The sequence below is a fragment of the Piliocolobus tephrosceles genome, chromosome 3 (genome assembly GCF_002776525.5).
Source record: "Piliocolobus tephrosceles isolate RC106 chromosome 3, ASM277652v3, whole genome shotgun sequence".
NCBI lineage: Eukaryota > Metazoa > Chordata > Mammalia > Primates > Cercopithecidae > Piliocolobus > Piliocolobus tephrosceles.
Window position 1 is genome coordinate 141,865,291 of NC_045436.1, and position 13,806 is coordinate 141,879,096.

General features: G+C 34.4%; 1 protein-coding gene across 1 annotated transcript in view; it reads left to right on the forward strand.

Moving 5' to 3' along the window:
* Positions 1–2,626, forward strand: part of KCTD8 (potassium channel tetramerization domain containing 8) — a 282,606-nt gene extending 279,980 nt beyond the window's left edge. Inside the window, exon 2 of the mRNA XM_023224672.1 lies at positions 1,272–2,626. Coding sequence (XP_023080440.1) covers positions 1,272–1,732 — 461 coding nt within the window. The 3' untranslated portion in view covers positions 1,733–2,626. The remainder of the gene's footprint in view (positions 1–1,271) is intronic.
* The last annotated feature ends 11,180 nt before the right edge of the window (positions 2,627–13,806 follow it).

Consider the following 13,806-nt stretch of genomic DNA (forward strand, 5'->3'; position numbering starts at 1 on the left):
CCTTTCAAGTAATATCAACTACCCATGTTTGCTATTAACCCATTTCATATATATTAGACTGATCAGTGGTTCATAACCTTGGATGCACATTAAAATCTTAAATAACCTGATGGCCAGGTAGCACCCTATTAAATCAGGAGGTCTGGGGTTGGTTCCAAGGTATCAATAATCTGAAGCTTTGTCAGTGATTCCAGTATGCATCCAAGGTTAGACCCTCTAAATTAGACCAGTTGTTCTCAAGGCTGGCTGCACAATAGAACCCCTGGCTAATTGTTTAAAAAGACTGATGCCTTCTTCCTGATTCTGATTTATACAACTTGTTCAAAAATTTGACTCTAAGAAAATAAAATAAGAGTTGAGTAATTTAGATCTCTGAATTGTTGGGCTCCATTTAATGAAGGTTTTAGAACAGCTCTGGGTTTGTGGTAGTGTTTAATAAATGTTAAATGGAGATCCTAATCCCACAGTGGAGTCAGAGAGAATAAAATATACCTTTTCTTGGAAACACACTGTGTATTTGAAATAATTATCTTTGCAAACTATCACTTTCCAAAAATTGTCTTCCTAAGTAATTTACCTCAAATGGTAGGCCTTATATTTTAAGAGAATACCATATTTCAACTATATTTTCACACCATAATATTAGACCCTGATATATCTTATAGCACTTCCACAATTTTCCTCAAGGAAATAGACATGAAACAAGATGAAGAGACTAAGAATAAGATTTAAACCAGCCTCCCCTTTGGAAGCATAAATGATGTGATTGCGGCTCTGGGCCTGGAGAATACTGCAGCTTTGTAAAATATAGCAGTGGTACTTTCTTGCTTTTACAGTGGCAGAATATATATACAAAGGACACCTAGTGCAGTGGGTAGAACAAAAGTGAACTAAGTGTCTAACAAAACAGATAGAAGGCTAACAAAACATTATATATTTTTTTATATTCCAGGAGCTAGTAATTAAAATAACAAAAATCTTCTTTTCAGTATGAAGCTGTTGATCGTCTCTAAGACAGAAACTCTCATTAAACAAATTTCTCAAACTTTATTGTTTTAAATAATCAGCATACTGCATCTTTCCATGTACACTAAAGACCCTAGGTCTTACATTTAATCCCACAAACCCAGACTAATGCAACAAGCACCATTTTTATTAAAATAAATGTTCTTGGTTTAAAATAGAAAATATAGAGTTCATTTAATTTTACCTTCACACTTCTTATTCAACTGTTCTACTCTTTTTCTTTTTGTTTTTTTCCTCCTTTTTAGGACCACCTCAGAAAATAGTATCACCTAAACAAGAACATGAAGATAGGAAACAGGACAAAGTCACTGATAAAGGAAGTGAAAGTGGGACTTCCTGTAATGAGCTCTCCACTTCCAGTTGTGACAGCCATTCAGAGGCAAGCACTCCCCAGGACAACCCGTCCAGTGCCCAGCAGGCAACAGCTCACCAACCGAACACCTTAACGTTGGATCGACCCTCTAAAAAAGCACCTGTGCAATGGATGCCCCCACCAGACAAACGCAGAAACAGCGAACTCTTTCAGACACTCATCAGCAAGTCCCGGGAAACAAATCTGTCCAAAAAGAAAGTCTGTGAGAAGCTAAGTGTGGAAGAAGAAATGAAAAAGTGTATTCAGGATTTTAAAAAAATCCACATTCCAGATTATTTTCCAGAGCGCAAACGCCAATGGCAATCTGAACTCTTGCAGAAGTATGGGTTATAGTAATTATCACATTCCCACAGTATTTTGATGACATTCAATGTTTACTACAGTGTCACCACCTGACTGGTGTCCTAACAATGGTCAGTGTGATTCTTGCTGCTCTTCCTTGTTGTGAACAGTGGATGTGGAACAGTATTTTCTTTTATTCTTTTGTTGTTGTTGTTTTTAGAAACATGATTAAAAAGGAAAAAAAATATCAATAAATGTTAAATCAAAATGGAATATCTGATTCAAACCATTTTACAAGAATTAAAGTAAAATGTGCATGATCAAGCTTAGAATCTTGATTTTTGAACTCTGGTCAACTGGACATGTTTGTCACTTTGTAACTTATCAAAAACAAACCATCATATCATACCAACTAAAATGATATATGGATGAAGCAACATCAAGTAAAATTTTAGACGATGGTTATAGGACCCAAATCTAAAGCTGTCTAAATGTTAATGCAATAAAACAAGTATTATTTTTGCATGAGTACAATGTTACACATAAATCACAAGAAATAGGGAAGATATGTTTGTTGCTTGGAAAGAAAAAAATTACAAAAAAAACAGCCAAAAAAAAAAAAATTACTTTAGGCAAAGCCTATAAATGTAAGCTGTCTAGGAGACTGAATTTTCTTTGTTCTGGATCTGTGACTTTTTTGTGTACGTGTATGGTGTTTATGTATGTTAAGATGGTGTAAATATGCCTTATACTGTTATTTATGGCATCAACATTCATTTATTAATGCTAGTCATGGTTACTACTGTGAAATGAATCTTTTACATCAGGCTGTGAAAATTGGTATAATGATACTTTGAAAGATCCTATTATCATGTTAATCAAAATAATATAGGGAAATGGTAAAGAGCTTTATGTATTTATTAAAAAAAGAAAAATGTATTAGAATTTCTTGATTTCTATTGACTTTTCTTTAAAAATATTCAACTGTCATCTTGTTTTCAATTTTCCTTTAAAACTCTAAGCTATAGAATGATTTGTTCAGACTTAATGTTGATAACTTTAAAACATAATTCAAAATGGAGATATAGTCAGATCCAGATAGCATTGGTATGGATTAATAAACACTTAGCCCACAAGAGAAAAAGTCCTCATGTAAAAATACACTAAAATGTTATTTTGCCTATTAACCAGATTGAACACTTCTCCAAACACAACTAATAAGTTATCTCTTACAGATCAAGGCACAAAAATGGCAAGAGCAAACTAAAAGACCAGGCTTTATGAAAAATGATTTCTTCCTGGTTGTACATGTGGAAAGAAGCTTTCTTATCATAAACCACACAATTTTGCCTCACCATATCCACAGAAAGAAATGTATAATATCATGAAATTTCACTAAAGGAAAGGCTGAGAGAGGGTAAAAGTATCTTCAAGAATTAAAGGACTCATTCTCCTCTGTGGTTAGTCAAAATGGAAGTTGAGCAGCATTTGTGGTAACATTTCTTTCAGCACAATACAAGAAGATGAGCATTATCAACTCAAAGTTTAAAAAATCTGCATTCATTTTTGGATGTATTGTTAGATTTCTCACTGTACCATTATATAAAATACACCTACAGTGGACTAGTCAAAGAAACTAATATATATGATTTACCTTGAATTATCTATCATGTTTTAGGCAAACAGCTACTTTCAAGTTCTGCATTTTGTTTTGGGAAGGTTGGCAGTCCCAAAATGGCTTGATGTGGCTGCAACTCACTGGTGAGAGGATAGAGCTTGGCAGTAGGGTTTCCACAGTTCAAATCCCACCTGCACTACTTACTATCTGTGATCTTAGGGATAATGAGGATAATAAAGGAGCATAATACCATAGAAAACATTTAAATGATGTAATTGAAGTAACGCATCACCATCACTACTGGAGCTGGAGAGAAAAAAGGAAGGTATTTGTCTTACTGGAGTCTAGGAACCAGCTCTATCAAATGGGGAGTTTGTAATACTGGGGGGTAAGCTGTCTTGTAAGAACTATAGCTTCTAAGGAGTCACAATCACTTTCAAAGATGCTTCATGAACCACAGAAGAGGACATTACTCTAGTTTTCCATTTCCCCACATTCTGATTTTACATCAGCACTTTCCCTCTTCCCAATATAAGTAGGAGCCAGTTGTCTAAGCAGCCTAGGAAATGTAATTTGTACAAGGGTTCCCCTTGTGACACAAAGTCCAGCTGCGAAAGGCAAGGACTCAAGGAATAAATCTGAAAACCTTGCACCTTGCTCTGTTTTTTTCCCAATAAAATAGCTCAAATCGAATTGCAATGGAAATAATTTGGTAACTGGGAACTCTGTCATCTCTTCATATCTCTACGATGTAAAATAAGTGAGGCCAGTGATAATTGTCTATTCTAACAGTACTTGTTAAATTAGAATAAAAGTTCTGAACCATGGGATAGAAGGGAGCCCACTTCAACAACCATCTTTTGAGTACTTATCATACATCAGGCATTTGTCTCAAAGGTCAACAGAAAATTCAAGAAGCACAGATGACCAGCTGCTGCTTTTGGAAGGGAGCTTACAGTGGGTCTGATTCTCCCAAACCATCATGCTTTCCCCACAAGCTAAAACCTAGCTGGCCTCTATTTGGGTTAAAAAGGGATCAAGGGAGGCAACTAGAATGGGGACTCTTCCTTGAAGAAAAGGAGACACCAAACTTTAATGGTGAGTTGGGCTAAAATTGGTATATAAAACTCCCTTTCCTAAAACCCAGTAGATAAAATCTGACAATCACCACAAATCAGAAGACTGGAATCAGGCACTGAAGTTGAGTATTTATTCTTCCCCACATGTTTTACATTTGTATACAGTAGATATTAAACTTGCAACCTGATGTGTTGCCATTGCTAGTTTAAACGGAAACATTTAGTACTAACTAAGATGAGAGAAAAAAAATAGAAGTCAAGTGTAATATTTTTGATTCTGAAAAAATGGAATAGACTACCTTTTCCTATTCTTCCTAGTAAGTGTAATTAAATCCCTTTACATTATATTTAAAAAAAAAAAAAAAGTAAGACTACAAAAGTCTGAAAGAAGAGGAAAGACTAGCTAGAAATAGTGGATGGTAAGTTCCCTGAGGTTTCCTTTTGCCTCATACATCCCAGACTTGAGCCTCACACATCCCAGAAACACCAATAGGTGCAGACAAAACAAGCCCCAACAAAAGTCTGTTCTCTTTAGTCGAAAGACCATGAAAGGTGTAGCAAGACAGAAAACATTTAGATAAACTCTGTCAGGTTGGGGAGAAGTGGACAAAATTGCATTACTTCTTTTAAGGCTCCCTACTTTTCATAGAATAAAATTCAAACACTGTATAGACCATAATATAGGTTCTCAACAAAGTGGCTCTGTATCAGTTTGCTTTTATTGGGCAACGAACCACTCGAAAGCATAGTGGCTTAAAAAAAAAAAAAAATTATCTGCTTGCAATTCTGTAAATTGGCCATTTGTCCTGAGATCAACTGGGCATGGATCTCACCTGGGCTCACTTACCTGGATAATCCTGGTTATTTGGCAGGGGATGAATACTCTATAGCATCCTTATTGAATGTTTGACCATTAACACGTTTCAATTACAGTGACTCAGTTGTCCATATAGCCCCTCCAATAGTCTAGCTCAGATTTATTCACACTGTGGCAGTGTACGAAACAGTGTTCAAGGCCCTGAAGGTGTAGCTCTGAACTTCTGCATCATATTCTCTGTATTCTATTTGAGATGGTCAAAGCAAGCCATTCCAAATTAAGGGGGGTGTGGAAATAGCTCTACTTCTTCATAGGAAGAGCAGCAAAGATTCTGTGACCATTTGCAACCTACCATAGTTCTGACCTATGCTTTCACATCTAGAAGCAAACTCTTTGTACACCAGTTACTATTGATTTATGATTACTCTACCTATACCCTAAAATCAATACCATCACCAACTCCTCTAAAACCCAAACACATACAAACTTCTTCATCTACCTTTTGAAATCCTACCCATATTATGCGTTTTAATTCAAATGACACCTACTCTTCAAAGCTTTCTTTAGTTTATCAGAACAGAATTATTAATCATTTCATTCTCAGATATCTCAGATCACCTTAAAAACATCCTTTCTGTGTCTCTCATTTATGTCATAATATGCAAGGGTAATGATGTACACTTGTCTTTTTAATTAGATTGAAAGATGTTTCATGTAGGTTAAGATCTTACTTTTCTTTGAATGGGAAAAATAATGAGTAGAGAGTTTCTGCGCACAGTGGGTAAAATAATTTTGGCAAATTAATAAACATCCTTTTCAATGCAAGAATATCATTAAGAGCCCTTGATACTCTTCCTGCCTCCCTAGGATTGCTAAAATCCATTTTACAGTGTTTCCAGGCCAAATCTCACTCATTGATTTTACATTCCTAATCCCTAACAGAGAGATTACTCAAAGGGATATCTTAAAAATATTTCACAGTTTGTTCCAATTTGGATGAATGTGATTTTGGCATCTCCTGCTTGAGATGCAGTGATTAAGCTGAAAATTATTTCTTCTCTCCTACAGTGTTTCCCTTTGGTTTGGCATACAGTAAATATAAGTTGTGACCTGGTGTATTAGTGATTTGTAGTTTAGAGTGTTAAATAAATTTTACCAAGGCCTAGTTATATTTGTTTATGAAAGGATGAAATTTGAAAGAGTTTCCTATAAAATCCTTAAACATCAAACCTATTTTCAAATTACCCTCTCTCTCCATTCCACAATCCTAAAAACAATTACTTTGAAACATTACATACAGGGATTAAAAAGATTACAAAACTACAGAGTTGAAAGAATCTTAAAAATCATGTATATTTTCTATACAAATGAAACCAAAGTAATCTATGCCTATTTCCAGAATATTCCCATAGGCTAAGTACTTTATCAGATATATCAAAGAAACAGCCATAATAAAGGCACCTAAGAGCTTATGGGTTTAATTTCAACTGTAAGATGTGTACACAATAACTATGATACAGGGTAGACAGTAGGGGAGGGTTTTACAAAAACACAAATATTGCTACATGGATTTAGAGGAAAAGACAGCTTTATAGTAGAAATGGAATGTGACATGGGACTTGAAGGAAAGGTGATTTGGATTTGTAGGTATAAGGATGCTGAAAGGGGACTGTGCAAGGAAAGAGACAAGTCTTTAAGTTTAAATGTGTAAGATAACTAGTAGATGAAGCTATTTTAGAAAAAAAGTTACAAAAATGTTATTGAATACATTTCAAAGTTTTAGTGAATATGCCATTCTTACATTGAAGAATATAGTAATGCTGACTGTTTTAATCATAATTTTTATATTCAAGATCATATTCTTATGAGTAAATTCTTTTTATACTCACCCAGTCTTTTTCTCCAGTCTCCAGTTGCAGCAGCAGGTTGCTAAGGTAGAGGCAAATTAAATTCCCTTTAAAATGCCTTTAAGAAGATGAAATGGAAACAGATCAATTAAAACTAATGAAAAGAAATAAGTCAATTAGAAGTTGGACTAAAAAGTAACATTTTTGAGGGGAGAAGTATTTTAACATTCACCTTATTTGGAATTGCCAGTGCATAGTGATAATAAAAAGCAGATTAATTTTTAGTTGGTTTTATTGACATTTTAAAATTATCTACCCCTATTTCCTCAGCTCTTATCAACTGTGCTTAACACATAGTACAGTTCAATGCAGAAAACAAACAGTTATAGTAGAGTTTAACAAGTGCTAAGCAGAAACACATAAAAAGACTGCCTTGCCTGCAACTGCAAGTACATACCTTCATCATTTTCCACTTCAGCTACAGTAATAATGACTGCATTGGTCTCTGCCTTCAATCTTTTCCCTTCCAGTCCATCCTTTGTGCTGCTAGAGAAGTGATCTTCCTACAACAACAATTTTTCATTTTTGTTATCCTCTTGTTTAAATCTCTTCATTTCACTGCCGATTGGGGGAAAAGACTTAAACTACTTTATATAACAAATAAAGTGCTCTATTCTCTGTCTCCTTTCTTTTTCCAGACTTATCGCCGTACATCCACATGTACACACACACATGTCCTTTTTTCAGCTATTTTTAACTACTTGCAATTTCCAAGTAGAATTTGCTGCTCCTTTCATTGTGCTTACCAATACAATATTTTTATGACAAAGACACAGTTTTCTAACATGTGTGCATGTTTTCCTTTACCTCCCACTAACTAAAGATGAGGATTTGCCAGCACAGTCCTTACCTGTTTGGTGACATAAAATAGAGTTTGTGGATGCAATCCCTACCACACCCCATTCCTACCACATTTTCACCTTTCCTTTTTCTTCAAAGCAGAATAAGTTATAGAAATAGAATTTTACTATTTTGTGAACCCTAATGAAATAATGGATTTAAACACCAGCCACCCATGGCAGCAAAAATTACATGAAGGGATAATAGGAAACTTTATAATGGGTGAATCAGATTGACAGTATCTGATCCCACTGCCAAATCTTAACATCATGCATAGGAAGACAAGCAGACACTAGTGCCTCCTTATATGAAAGAATAGGAAGCTCACAGTACCACCTGTGATGTATTCTTACCCAAAACAGAGATGTATCTGATAGGTCCCTAGATCTAACTGCCAGTTTGCTGGAAAAACAGGGGATAAAGAAACCTAAAAAACAACAAAATGACACAGTCAGTAATTTCTAGGATGGAGATTCTACATGACAAGTTAATTCTTCAAGAATAAAGTGGTAAGGGAAAAACAGGGAAGAGGATCTATAGTCAAAAGACATATCCTATTGATGCTATATTGGGAGTTCATGTGAGTCCCAGTTCCCATCACACCAACTGTAATATCATTATCATCATCAAGGAATTTATTCATCTTTGGTAAATGTTTCATGGTAATAACAAATTATTATTTGTTAACAATGATATCGTGGATATGTTGAAAAAAGTGTCCATATCTCTTAGAGATACTCTCTGAAGTATTAATGGATTAAAATCTAAGATGTTTACCTTTAAAATAACACATGGGGTAGGAGCAATGTGTTCAACTAGATGAAGCCAGGTTGGCCATGTATATAATTACTGAAGCAAGTGACAGATACTCATGGTTTCTAATTTAGCATATGTTTGGAGAAGCTCATAATGAAAAATTAACCTTTTAAATTAAAAAAAGCATTCTCAGAAGGTGAAGAATGCTGACCCGAGAAATATCCTAGGAACTCTAAGCAAGGTTCAGAAAGTTAAGAGCATTTTTGAGGCTGGCGAACAAGAATTTATAGTGATATCAATTTATCTTATTGCATAACTTCCTGAAGGAGTGTAGGCTTCTGTAGTAGAGAGTAGGGGTGGGGGTGGTAGTACAGATAAGGTGTATAAAAGGAATTAGCTATGTATTTGTTTTTTAACCATCAGAGAAATATAATGAAATATGGAGTGGCAAGAGAGATGCAAGTAATGATGAGGGTGTTAGTTAAATTATGGACCTTGTAAACTCAATTGGATTTTTTTAAATGAAGTGAATAAAGAAGGTAATAGACTGGGGATTGAGAAATGGAATAGATACCGGCCTGGAAATCTGATGAATCAAAGTATGAACTCAGAGAAGGTGATTGCATATGAAATCTAGAAGAAATGGTGATTGTGGTCAGTTAAAGGGATTCTTCTAATTGATAATTTTAATACTTCATATTTTGAACGCATTTCAGAGGGGCCAAAAATCACTTGAATCTATTTCAGCTTTCTTGGCTAATGATTTGACTTACATAATTCTGACCCTGCTGCATGACAGATTACTGTAATGGCTCCCTAACAGCTCTTCCTATAACCTCTCTAACAAATAATCTGTACCAGGCAACATTATTCTTCACAAAACACTGCTTTCATAATATACCCCCTCACACAAGAGTCTCAGAACAAGGAGCCATCTGCGAGTCTTGTGTGACTGAACCTGTCATTCTCAGGCCTCTTTTAAGTGGCCAAACCCTGTACATTTTTGCTTCCCAGTTGCTAAGTCTCATCAGCCTCAGTTCCAAGAAGACACATCTTCCCATTACTTCTTTACTTTTTGTTTTCTAAATTTTGAATTCTTTTTCTTCTCTAATGCTTTTCCACATCAAATCAATAATCCCATCAAAACCGAGATAAACACAGCATAACAAAGATGTCTGTGTGGGTTCAAACTCTAGCTTGATCACATATTAGCCAAATGCAACATGGTGGTGATAATGAGTACTTATCCTAAGGACTGATAATGAGTACTTACCCTTATGTAATCTTACATGTATTACGTATAATATTACATGTATTACATATTTTATGTAATACATGTAAGATTCTTAAAACAATATTCATCATTACTCAACTATTTTTTCAATTACTTATGAAAAGCCTTTTTTGCCATATTTTGTTATTTGATTCCCTTTAGTAGAGATACAGAATTGCTGTATCTCAAAATATTTACACATGATGTTCTATAAACATAGATTTGTTCTATAATTACATGAAAAAATAATTACAGCCTCTACTATCCTGGTATTCATTAAGTTTAAGTAGTGTTTTGCATCATTAGTTACTTAATAATGCTTATGATTAATCAAATGTTAAATATCTAAATTAAATGAAAGAAGCAAACAAATATATTAATAAATGAGCCTAGGAATGAATTACTAAACAAAATAGCATAAATTTATCAAGTGTAGTTTAAGAGAAATAAACTATCTCAAATCCCCAGCTTGTTCTAAAGTAGGATGCTAATTTCTCACTCTGGGTTCAACATTAACAATCTTGAGTTATACATCCAATTAATTATGCATAATTTTTCTGCTTCAAAAAACCAAAGCATGTGTACTTCTTCTCATTATAGTTGCCCCTTGTTTGTTAGTAAAGTTAATTTGTTATATAAACTTTCAAGGAAGTATGCAATTTTAGAGAAGTTTCAAAAAGATACCTAAGCTTCATAGAGCTCTTCTATGTACTGAGGAAATTTTAAAAAGTGAACTCTGACACAAATCAATGTTGACATCTTAAATACTTATTAGTGTAAATATTCACTCACTCTGAGATTCTATTCTATCCATATCAATATAGTAAAAACTGAATTATCAGAATGCAAATATCCTTTGATATTCTGCTGAGGATTTTTTTATGGGGGGCAGGGAGCTGCTACTACCCTAAAGGTAATATTTCTCTTAAATGTTTGTTTAATATTATGACATGTCACTAATTGCTATTTCAAATGTATGTAAAAATTGACAACAAAGTGAATTACTTTTCTCTTTTTCTTTAATGAACAAAATTTATCAGTGTTTTTCTTATTGAGATGTAATTCACCTATTTAAAGTATACCATTCAGTGGTTATTAGCATATTCACAAAGTTATGCAACCATTATCAGTGTCCGGAGTATTTTCTTCATCCTGGGAAGAAAGGCCATATCCTTAGCAGTCAATTGTGAATCCCATTTCCCTGCAGGCAGCCCCTGGCAACGACTAATCTACTCTTGGTCTCTGTAGATTTGCCTAGTCAATAAATAAATATATAGAGAGAGACAGAGAGATATAATCATACAATATGTAGCCTTTTGTGTTGAGCTTCCTTCATTTAGCACACTGTTTTCAAGATTTATCCATGTTGTATCATGAATTAGTACTTTATTTTTATAACTAATATTCCAATGTATAGGGCTACAAAATTTTATTCATTCCAGTTGATGGACATTTGTATTATCTCCACTCTTGGCTATTATGAATAATGTTGCTATGAATATTTGTGTCCAAGTTTTTGAGTGGATGTATTTTTCCAATTCTTCTGGGTATATACCTAGAGAGGAATTGCTGGGTAATATGGTAATTCTCTGTTTAACTATTAGAAGAATTGCCAAACTGTTTTTCAAAGTTGCTGCCACATATTACATTTACACTAGTAATTTATGCCTTCATAAATTACAGTCCTACATGCTTCATAAATGCAGTCTTCTCAACATCCTCAACAATGCTTATTATTTCTTTTTCTTGTGGTAGCTGTCCTAATGTATTCAAAGTATTATTTCATTGTGATTTTGATTTGCATTTCCCTAGTAACTAATGAAATTCAGTATCTTTTATAAGTTTTTTGTTGATTTGTGTTTCTTCTTTGAAGAAATGCCTGTTCAAGTCCTTTTCCCCTTTTTAAATCGGATTGTCTTTTTATTTTTAAGTTGTAAGAATTTTTCTTATATTCTGGATATCAGATATTTAGACACTTATCAGATATATGATTTACAAATATATTCTTAAATGTCTAAATTAATAGGTTTCCCAGACATTGCCAATGAACTATGTACCTGTGAGAGCAAGGCTTCAACATTCAGGCAGACAGATTATCATTCCATTTTGGTGTTCACACACTGCTTACTCAGAGCCTGATGATCAGCCAGCAGTGAGAGCTTAGTACCTTCTCAAGTCTTTCCTGGGCATGTACGTAGCCCTGCATATGTATGTGACCTTCCAGATTCCCAGAAATATTTTGGAGTTTCCTGAAGTCCTCTATGTATATCTAATTCCCCATTTTTTTCTTTTAATTATTTTGTTCAGCTTATTGTTTGTCCCAACTGTTATCATTGCCTCAGGTAACTGTGATGATAAACAACTGTCACTGATTATTTCCAAAAACATCTTCAGGAAAAGACTGTTCATACCGGGGAGAGTCTGAGTCAGGTCAAATAAAAACAAGCTTTATCAGTGGGGTTTTCCAGCAAACCATGGGAAATGCTTTGAAGGAACTCTAGTCCCAGTTTTTTTCTCTTCGGAAGAGGCTACGCTGCTGGTTTTCACTTTGATTGGTAGCTATTGCTTTTCAAGGCTACCGCAGAGTCAGGGAGAAGGTCCTGGGACTAGGGCATTAAAATGCCACAAAACTCATTTCTCTTACTGGGATTCCTCTATTTTTCTTGAGTAAAGACTCTCTTAACTATTATAAGTCTTTGGTTAACTTTTAGAGTTTAAAAAAGTTGGTTTTGGGCATTTTTGCCAGTATTTTTGTAGTTTTTATGGTTATATTTTCTATGATTAAAATAGAGAAATAAGTAAAGTATGATTTCACAATCCACATGGTTTATTGTCACAAAAAGACTTGTTTTTCCCCACAATGTTCAAAAAGAGGGAGAATAATGAGAACAAATCTTACAGGAAATACACTTGATGGAGGAGGTATTTTAAACCATACAGGGAGTTCCAATTTCATTTAGAGTCCAATTATTAAAGCCTTGTTGCTCAGTTAGGTTGGAAGTGGGCCTCTTTGTATATAAAGCCTAATCAAAGTTTGAGGTATACTTTTCTATGAGATGTTCTCAGAAGAGACAACTTGACCAACACAGTGGAGATCTGGCAAAACACACAACATCGTTTGGCACTAGCAAGCATTGCAGATGTGGGCAGGGAGCACTTGGGGAATAACTCAAAGACTGGCCAAGAGTAGCCCTGCCACAGCCTATGCTCTCAATGTGTTTGTCAAAGTCTTGAGTTATATATGTTTTGGAGTATAGCAGTTGAAGCCAATAATTCACATTTATGGTCTGATAAGGTATGAGGTAACATTCTTGAGGGGAAAGGGATTACACTCCATGTTCTTACCATAGCAAAACGTTATGTCATTCAGGTAGCAAATCTTGTACGTGCTTGGATTCATTTCAGAGCTACATAAGAGGAAAGGATTTTGGGGGCCCTTACCCATTCCAGCTCTATTACTGTTTTTGAAATTGATATAATTTTAATGCTAGTCTTTTTCTGAGGAAAGTTTTTCATTGAAAGGAAATCATATATTTCCTATGCACAGGAGAACTGTGCACATCCAGTGGTATTATATAGAATCTTCCTAGATTAAGTCATTTCTTCCTGTCTTCTCAGAAGCTTGTATTCAAATTCAACATAATTTAACTTGTATGGAACAGAGACCACAGAAACAATCGTTTTCTTTTTTAGTTATATTTTTGTTCTTGATTTTAATACTCTGTGATTATATTAAAATTCTTTTTTTTCTTTTTTCTTTTTTTTCTCCATTTTTATTTTTTATTTTATTTATTTATTTTTTATTATACTTTAAGTTCTAGGGTACATGTGCATA